The 10,247-nt window shown below is 40.9% G+C and overlaps 1 protein-coding gene across 1 annotated transcript in view; it reads right to left on the bottom strand.

The window, feature by feature from the left end:
- Positions 1–5,066: 5,066 nt before the first annotated feature.
- pcp4b (Purkinje cell protein 4b) overlaps positions 5,067–10,247 on the bottom strand; it is a 35,218-nt gene continuing 30,037 nt past the window's right edge. Inside the window, exon 3 of the mRNA XM_071518916.1 lies at positions 5,067–5,197. Coding sequence (XP_071375017.1) covers positions 5,067–5,197 — 131 coding nt within the window. The remainder of the gene's footprint in view (positions 5,198–10,247) is intronic.

Here is a 10,247-nt window from a genome sequence, read left to right as displayed (position 1 = left end):
ATGCGGCTTTGTTCTCCGCTGTAAGAAAAATGCAAACAAATGCATTGAGCAGCAAGTTTTTGATTTAAACTATCAGCAGTCAATTTCCTGTTTCCTGGGATGAGGCGGGAAAGCATGAGATTTATCGGTGGAAAAACTATATTTTGCTAATAATGTCAAAGAAATCAACTTGAGAGACAAAATGCATCACCAACAGAGAGAAGAGATAGGCTGATAGGCGTAAACCCATATTGTTTTTGAAAGCTATTACAGTGACAGTATGATGAAGTGCAAACGTGTTTCCTAATTCCAGTAGAAGCATCGGCCATCCAAATATAGGGTATTATTTTTAATAGTGAATTTCCTCACATACTGCTCTCAGGCACACGTATTGTTGATTAGATCAAACCCACGTTACTGTAAGCGTGGCAGGCTACTGAAGACTAATGTAAATTTAATGAATCAAACCTAGTGGAATCATCCATCTCCTCTTTGCTGTCCGGAGGGACCCTGAATCTATATGGTTACAGGAAATACCCGGGCTCCAGCCAACCAATCACAAGACGCAAAGAGAACGCGTGAGATGATAGGTCCTCATTATGCTGCACAACCTGTAGAGACACTTATGACCAAGCCGGGCCGCTTTGCTTTTATTTTTCAGGAAATATGTTCAGAAGCTTGTGTGAGGATACGTGGGCAGCAGTGTGTGAACCAATCACCGAAATGTCAGTTCTTATAAGAACACGGATGATTAATTATCATCAGTAACCATATAGTGTGAAATTGATTTCTGTAGCTGTTCAGACATAACTAAAGGAAATGGTAATACACCATAGATATTCAATGCATCTTCTTCCTTGAAAACATTAGTGGAGTAGGACAAAGATTTTTGATGGAGTTCACCCCTACAATGCGCCTATGTCATATGTTTGCTTTTACTGACTGCTAGCTGTAAAGCAAATATCCCATGTGGATATTAAAGATTTACTCTGCTCTCTCCGGGAGTGATATTCCTCACGCACCCACGAGTGATACAGTATACTCCAAGATAGCAAAAAAAAATCACTTTAAAGTCCCCATGAAATGAACTCCCATTACTTTTACTTCCTGGAAAACATAGTATCTTTAAAGGTGAGCTCATGCTGCACTTCAATCAGGAGAGACTAGGATGAATGCTCAAATGAAAAACTTTATTTGTGACATGAAACATGATAGAAACTTTGGCGTAAGCTCCATGGAGGAACTCCTCCCATTCGTGAAGTTAGGAGTACATCCGGGATGGACGTAGGAATTAGGATGTCCCCCTGGGGAGTTCCTCTGGAGCCTGGACATTGGTGGTGATCGGGTGGAGGAGGGACGAAGGTAAACACAGTGACTGGAACAGCATAGTTCTGTGAGTAGCACAGTAGCATAGTAGGTGACGTGTTACTCCCGTCATTAGCCGATTGACTCTCTGAAAAAGAGAGGGAAGTGACAGCTAACTCTAATTGGTTCTCTGAAAAAAAGGGGGAGAGTGTTTGCCAACTCTGACTGGGTAAAGAGAAAGCATGAATGAATGAGCGAATGATTTGGTAATACTTCACTAGTAGGTGTAAATATACATTTCTAACGAATAAAACCAACAGATTTTTGAACAATCCCACCCCTCCACATCTCACCCATCAAATAAAATTGCCTTTCTCTCCCTGACTCATATTCCATTGGTTTAGACTTTTGACTGATCCCTCGCTGCATTATGTCCCACCCCAACATCCTGTTTCAACAGGAAATGCATCAAATCCAGGAAGTAAAGATGCCGTTTCATGGGGTCTTTAACAAGAACCCTCCATTCAATGCTTTTCTATCAGCACACAGAATGCAGGGCACACAATGAATTTACGTCTTATTCTTAGTGTGCAAAAGTTTATCCCTATCCCTATCCCAACCCACAGTCTATCCCTGCAAATATTTACTAAAGCTGCCAGAATGAGTGCTGTTCTGCCACTTTAAGCATGGGGAAAGCTCCTCAGCAGAGGTGCCTCTGCTGACTATCGGCCCCCAGTCCAAACAATGTCAGGATAGTAAAACTCTGCCCAGGGCCCATGGTGCCGCAATCTATCTCCAATTTATAGGTGAGAGGAGTGCGCTTTCCAGACCCTCTCCAGGGACGCAGCAGAGACCCAGAAGCAATGACACAGTTCACTGTCAGCCTCCTGCTCTGCCTCTCCCCATCAACTGGGAACTGCAAGTCATAGTGCTACACAGAGAGAGAGGAAAGGAAAGGAAAGGAAAGGAAAGGAAAGGAAAGGAAAGGAAAGGAAAGGAAAGGAAAGCACGAGTTGTTACAGGCTTATATTTATGCAAAAAATGTCTCTCCATTAATAGTATGTTTCTCGTTCTAGTGGGACACACACACACACACACACACACACACACACACACACACACACACACACACACACACAGAAAGAGCATAGGAGAGCCTCAGGAGGAGTATTATTCTCTGTGGGCCTGTGGTTCACTTGGCAGGGCCCCGATTGGTAGTCATGTAAAAAAAAAACAGGAACTGGAGTGAATGCTTGATTTCCACGTGACAGTGACCTTCACAGCAGATCTAAAGGCCACTGCGCTGTTAGTTTTTAGGGAGGTCTTCCAAAATCAGAACCCCCTGAGCTACGGCATCAAACCTGCTTTGTACTCGGTTGTTATTCATGGGAGATTTTTCACCTTTTCAGCAGGAATAGGAGATATACTTAAAATAAAAAGCACTGCACAATGATTTCATTCAGGCATTGCATTCGACTGATTTTTTGGAAATGTAGAAACTTCATAAAAATATTGTGAATACTAAAAGGTCTTAAAAATATATATATATTTTTAAAAAGAAACATGATTTCTCTTTATCTTTCCGTTCACCACAATACACCATCTGGCTGTAGATATCAAGGAAGTGGGTCCACTCATCTTGGCAGTTTAATCCTCCCAGGCTTACAAGGCTATCTAGTTGATCTGCTGTAAGGATCAATTGCCTGGGGGGCAAAGGTCATCCTTGACCTTGATATAATACAGTTGAGCGAGCTCGTACAGTGCCATGATACTGAGGGCTAAGAGGATCAGCGCAACATCTTCTTAACCTTTTAACAGTTTCAACTCTTGCTTGTGCTTCAGTTTCCAGTAAAGTAGATTAAAATGTAAAACAGCCTTTCCTATATCTTAAATCAATGTCAATCAATGGTGTGTTCTTTAACGGCTCGATCTAATTCATTTGAGTGACAGCATGTACAGTATATTGTAAGTGATATTCAAACCTGAAACACCACTTTGTTATAGCAGTTACACCACAATTAAAATTGGGATGTGATGTCTAACCCCTTATTATTATTATATTATATTATATAAAGTTTCCTTATTAGATTTATTGTAAGAAGCAGTTATAAATATAGGATTTGTGTGATTTATTTGACATCATCAGAAACACTAGTATCTCTAGTATCATTTTAAAATAAAAACTGTTCATGTCAGTAGCCCCTGGCAATACTAATTATGTTATATAGTCTGTATCGGTACAGGTAAAGACAAGAGTTCGCCTCATTGTAGGAAAATTAGCTGAGATGGCTGATATGCAGATTTATGTAGGAGTATATGCAGATGGAATACAAGCTAGAAAACCTGGAAATGTATTGTGTGTGAGTGTGTGTTTCTGTGTGTCCTATGTATTATGTTCATATGCTATTCCTTTGAAATATACAAGGACTTCACCTTCAGGCTGTAAGGCATATTTATAAGATTAGCCAGTGTCGGCTTGCCCTCATATGTTCCTCATGGAGACTAATGAGAAAGACCACATCATGTACTGCGGCGCTGTACCATGATGAAAGCTGTGCGCGGTTCTCTGATCAACTTTAAAATCCAGCAGTAAGGCTTCTTTATGAGAGCTGCTTGTAGTTGAAGCCTTGTTCACAGTCTAGAAGTGGAGCTGGGCAGGTAAGACTAGTAACATTTGGCAAGATCCTTCAAACTATCTTTTTTCAGTCAAAATGCCATAATAAAATCACTGAGAACGAAGACAGAAACAGCCCTTCCAAATCACTGAGCACTCTATAATGAAATTTTTAATCTCAACTCTCTGAAAGTAAAAGGACAACATTCATGGAGCTGTTTTGGATGCATGCTTTTCACTTCCCGAAGCTGAGAGCTGCTCAGCGGGATTCAATCAGTCAATTAGCTTGGCTGAACATGGAGAGGGTCACCAGGCAGAGGAGGGAACAAGCCCAGCGAAGCTCGCTCTGAAGAGGATTCTATTTATAGTTCATCATGGGAATATAAGTCCCCCTGCTGCCCCTGCAGAGTGTGTGTTAATGCAATATATCACGCATACTGTGGAGGCAACGGAAATACAGCAGCCACATTCAGGCTTTGATATATGGCTCGAGGTAATTGTCTCTCTTTCTACTTTGCGTATTGACATGTACACGTGTTCCACACAGAGTCTTTATTTATTCAATGTACATTGTTACACAGCTTGATAGTACCATGCGGATAAGAAAAAATGCGTCTGGGTGAAATATTTGATTCTGACTGGAATGCTCCAGGCTGGGATTCCCAAAAACAACCTTCGCTCTAAAATCTCCTTTGTTCCATCTAATGACAAAGTTCATAGTGCTTAGGTGCTTTTGGGAAACGTAGTCCAGAGAAGTACAGAAATGGATGGTGGAAGGTACAGCTATGAGGCTGGGATAAATACAAAAACATATCCTAACACAAACACCGGCTAGACTTTAACGATGTATGGGCCAATTATGGCAGGACAGAAAACAGCTCTTCATAACTTTTTCTTCTTCTCATTTATTGGTACAGCAATCAAATTATAATAATAATAGTAATAATAATAATAGCAGGATACGTTATGGAATTCACAGACATGTCATATGATCGACAGGCTATTGCCTTGCATTCTCTCCCCCCCACCCCACCACCACCACTACCCCTGGAGTTCGAACAGGTACGAATTTGTTTACATGCAAATGCCACGCCGTCACCACTCTGCAATCGCCGCTGCCGCCGCCACCACCATCTCCGCAGGCAACGGCAGAACAACGTGGCGCTCACTAGGATTTATCATCGTTCTTCTTCTTCTGGAACTTCCTGAACTGGGACTGAATGGCGACGGCCGCCTTCTCGGTCTCTGGGGCGTCCATGTCGATGTCAAAGTCCTCCGGAGTGTCCTTCTTGGATGCATCTGGAAGGGACAGGAAACGAGGGTTGAGACTCACAGCAGCACACAAAGACAGTATCGCATGCTTGCTGATCCACATTTCCTAGCCAGGTGAAGGGTTTAAAGGTGTGCTGTCCTGTGTAGCTCAGTGGGTGGAGTGAGGTGCTGTCACTTCCAAGGGTAGGGGTGCGTTCCCCACTGGGGCCACTCAATAAAAAGGCCACAAAAAAAATGTATGCAGTCACTGAACTGAAAGTCACTTTGGACAGCATCTGGAAGCATCTAACAAATGGTGTGTTACTTTCAGTCAGGGAGGAGAGATGGGAGGTTTTGTGACTACACTCTGCAACAGGGACCACAACTGGGATATGTTTCGATAAGCATCATCGGTAACACTTTATAATAACCATCATTAATAAATGGTAAATTGATAGTTAATTAAACTTTAGTTAATAGTTATTTTACTGTTAACAAACAATGAAATGATCATTAATAATGTTTACTAATTATTAGTAATGCTATAATTTATGTTATTTTATCATTAGTTTGTGTAATATAAAATCATTTGTTTATAAATTATATATTGTATCATAGCTGATAAGAGACGGTAAAAAGGGTAAAAAGCTATGAAAATAACAATTAACTAAAGTTTAATTAACTATCAATTTACCATTTATCAATGATGGTTATTATAAAGTGTTACCGCATCATCTAATATTAACAACAGACGACGATGTAAAATAACATGAACTCCCTTTACCCAGACATTATTTGTGGGGAAAGCCATAGCAGAGTTTCAGCTCCGGTACGCATCTCAGAAAATCTCATCTATCTTAGAATGTTTCAAAAAATCAAGTAATCTGAGTAATGTCACGATAAACCTCCAGTTTTTTATGCATGCTTATCCGAGTTATATTACTGTAAAACAGTAATATAATGTAGCCTGAAAGATTAAAATGTCCACTAGTGCCCCTCATAAACCCCATTACTTATTACAATAGTGGGGCAGAGCAATCCCTTAAGGTTCCAGGTCAAAGGGCAAAGCATAAATTGATCCCCTGTTTCTAATCCTCTCTGGAGCTCAGGCACTACCGACCAATGGGACATGACTGTAATCCCACTAAAAAACAGATAAGAGCCAGCTTCAGCAGGCATTGTCCACTGATTGTCCAAAGATTAAGAATTAAGAGTGTTTTATTCTGGTTGGTGAAGTCCGAAAGGGTTGAAAAGTAAAAGTAGAGAGGAATATTGCATTGATTACACAAGAGAGTTTTCCTCTGGCTAAGTATACTTAATCTGAACATAATTTGCTGATGTTTGGGCAAAAAACAAACAAACCCATAATTGCAGTGTGGCACCCCCATTTGAGAAACATTACATTTATAATGTTTTTGAGATGTGGGAGATTAGAAAATCATATTATTCAAGAGCAAAATATAGATTATCAACTAATTGCTGGATTGTAGGATGCACAGACGACTATAATGAGAGGGTACATTAGTAATATTATAAAAGAAAAATTGGCTTAATTGCATAATTATACTGTTTCCGTACCAAAGCTAATGTATGATTAATCTCAATAGCACTCCCCATTTAGCAGTACATTGGCTGTTGATGGAATACAGTGGTGATTGTAGAAATGAGGTGAAACCCAATCATCAAGTTGCTATTTTTAATTTCGTTTTTTAACCAATGGTTTCTCTACAAATCACAGAATAGGGACTATTCCATTTCTTAGAGTTGTACCTTACAACACTCCTGCCTTAGATTGATCTGTTTGATTTTGATCAACAGAGCAGAGAGAGAGCGAGAGAGAGAGAGAGGAGAGAGAGAGAGAGAGAGAGAGAGAGAGAGAGAGAGAGAGAGAGAGAGGAGTGGCAAAAGCAGAAAAGGCAACCCATGTATTGACTGTGCAGCTAATCCCCCGGGTCCCTTGGGGCTGAGTTTGAGTGCCTCTCTCTCGCTGTTCAAGGAGGAAACGCTAACTGCTGTGTCAAGCCTCGCTCCGAGTCCTGCATTAATTGATATTGAATTTTCCAATGCTCTAATGCCTGCTGTTTTCATCCCGGCAGCATTAGCTATCGAGCTGTGCCCTCCACCGTGTCAATGCCAGACATGTTCATAATCTTCGTACCCGAGAAGGACAAAGAGGCCGTTGACAAGTTTGTTTTTTTGAGGAGGGATTGGTTGTCAGTCCCCCTTGCTATTTCTCTCTGTATTCAGGAACCATGAATGGTACACAGAGTAGAGGCATTGGCAGGATTTGATCTAATGCAGCTTTCAGGTGCTGGAAGGAATATTCTAATTAGGAGGAGAGAGCACATGAATGGCCCAAGTGGTAAAATGACACCTGAGTTAATGAAATGAGTCTTGAGGGAAAAATGCCAAAGAGCATGGAGGCCGTGTCAACATTGGCTCCTTGGCTCCGGTTTGTTTATATTTGACAAGTCGTGCAACAAGAATACACATTGGATAAGCACACACTTCCAAACTCTGAAGTAGGATCTTATGGTGAGCACTTGAAGGCAGCATTACACTTTGGGACTTTGCATCAATGAGATTGTCAGCAGTATTTACTTTTCAATGATGTACATGCTAATGTTTATGAGAGCACCACAAACTAAATAATTGCTGGACACACAAAAGTAAAATATTAGAACCTAAGTTTGATGCATCAGATATATTAGTGTAAAAGAACCATGCCACTATCTCTTTAACAAAGATTTTGCGGGCTGCAGACACAGGTGGGTTTTCATCAAGTTTTACAAGATGGGAGACAGTGGCCGAGTATGACAATGATGGATCACACTTCCCGTGAGGACAGCTTGAGGATTCATCTCTTCCTTGACAGACACAACGGATTATAAAACCTATTACCTCTGGCAGCGCTTTCTCAATGCCCCTGTCTTCACCTAATGGGAGCGTAATGTCTGCTGTCAGAGTGCCATTCTGGATAATCTTTACTGAGCTTTCAGCAGGGGGGAGAAATATGTATATATTTATGGCGGTGGCGTGTGGTAACCGCTGGAAGTGAATGCCACATGCCATCTTGTCCGGGGCTCGATGGATTTACTTTCTTCACCCGTGACTTTCCCGCATGGTGACATTTCCAGTAACTGTAGTCTCTTCTGACAGCGGTGGAATGGGTTCATAAAAGCCATGATGAGACCATCCTTGATTGGCCGTCTTTCAAAATGTTAGGAAGACCTGCTCTGAATCCCTGTGGAAGCTAGGATCCCTTATTGATTTCACCTCTGAAATCCAATTCAGTCATGAAAGGGATTTGTAGGAGAAGGGGAGGAGACAGGTTGAAGAAGGACTTTAAGACCTTGAGAAAAGAGACACATAGATTGTGCAAAGCGGGATGCGTCTCAATACTAAGGTGATGCTAATGTTTCATACAGTTCGTGTAAATGATTGATGGATGATTGTGTCATGTATTTGAGAAATTTTAACAAGAGACACTGTACCTCTATGGGAGCTCAAGTATGGTCAACCACCAAAATTGATTTGTGGACCCATAGTCAGCATCGCTTTCCTACTTTCATTTTAAAAACCTTGTCTAAAAACATTGCTTCTAGCCCATCTACAAGCAAGCAAAAGTAGATCAAAGCAATATTATTTATTCCTGTTGTTTATTCCTGTATCATTCTTTTCGAGAAACAATTTTAGCTGTTTGCAATATTATTGATATTGATAGCTGGGGGAAATAAAGCCTGAATGCCGGTGGTGATGATGAAACCCTCATGTTGGAGATTGACAGCTCCTTAACTGCTGTGGAGGTTTATATGCGAAAAAGCGAAAGCACTCTAAAAACAGTTAAATATTGCTTTAAAATATATAGTAGAAATGGGGATGCATTACACGTACTGTATGTTTTCGATTTACAAGTAAGACGCCAACCTTGCTTCAAATTACCCCATGCTAAGGGCGTTTTGCAAAACCCATTGCCTGATTTTTTTTTTCTTTCAGGCACCCAGCACTCCAAACATAATTGCAGTCTGCGGGTTAGAAAGCTAACAGCACCGCTGGCCTGTAACATGCTTGCAGATTAATACCTATACTGAACTTTCCTACTGTGATTGGTCAGGCCCCACATAGGATGAGGAAAGCACACACGTAAATAATAATTCAAAACCGCAGGCATCTTAAGCAAGTATATGATAATGAAAGTAAACAATTTAGTGAAGTGGATCCTGGCAAGGAAGTCATGGCCTGCGTTTCCCTCATGACAAGAATTATTATTGTTGTGCGTGGTTTTCCACAGATGAGTAGCCACACAAAAAGGACAAAACATGTATCCTGTGCATCATGGACTGACCCTGAGTTTAATGCATTAGATGAATGGGTGCCCAATGTCAAGGTAGGGAAAATCTTTTCCGAACACAAAGGGAGTGGAATCCATGAGTGCTTCAATTTCCACTTAATGGAACAAAAAGTAGGGAGGGACACTCTCTTGGAGGATTTTTCATGTATTAAATTTCTGCAACTGTGGTACCAGGCAAAAAAAAGCAACTCTCAGCCTAATTTCAGATACAAAAACTTTGGCAGGAGATAAAGGGCATGACATGCTAAGTATAAGATATCCACCATAAAAGCCAAAGGATTACATAAGGACTCAGGCTTACATCTTGCACCGACAGTACGTATTCAGAAGGTGTATGTGTGTTTGTGTGTGTGCAAACTCATTTGTGAATGTGTGTGTATGGCATGTACGTTGTATGTGAGTGTACGGGCGTGTGTGTGTGTGCATACTGCAGTGTGCCTGCCTGTGTGCTTGCTTGTGTGTCTGCGGTTGTGTGAAGGTCAGATAAATATCAATGACCTCTTAATGCTTCTGAAACACCTGAGGGGAACTGAAGCGTGAGAGAAACCACTGGGATCAATAAACAGAAATATACAGGAAGTATTGACTGTGTATGGACTGGTACTGTGTGGTGGGTTTTTCAATGCATGTCAACTTTTATTTTGATTTGGGGAGGAAATATGGCTTATATGTATACATAACATACACGGATGTGGTGACACATTTGAAAAATAAAGCGAAAAATAGAGCTACAAAGAAAATATGTGG

Source organism: Centroberyx affinis, unplaced genomic scaffold, assembly GCF_046629955.1.
Source record: "Centroberyx affinis isolate AG114_WGS23_722 - 3 ecotype Tasmania unplaced genomic scaffold, CSIRO-AGI_Caff_v1 ptg000642l_1, whole genome shotgun sequence".
Taxonomy (NCBI): Eukaryota; Metazoa; Chordata; class Actinopteri; order Beryciformes; family Berycidae; genus Centroberyx; species Centroberyx affinis.
Note: the sequence above shows the minus strand (reverse complement) of the source record. Positions and strands in the feature narration are given on the sequence as shown.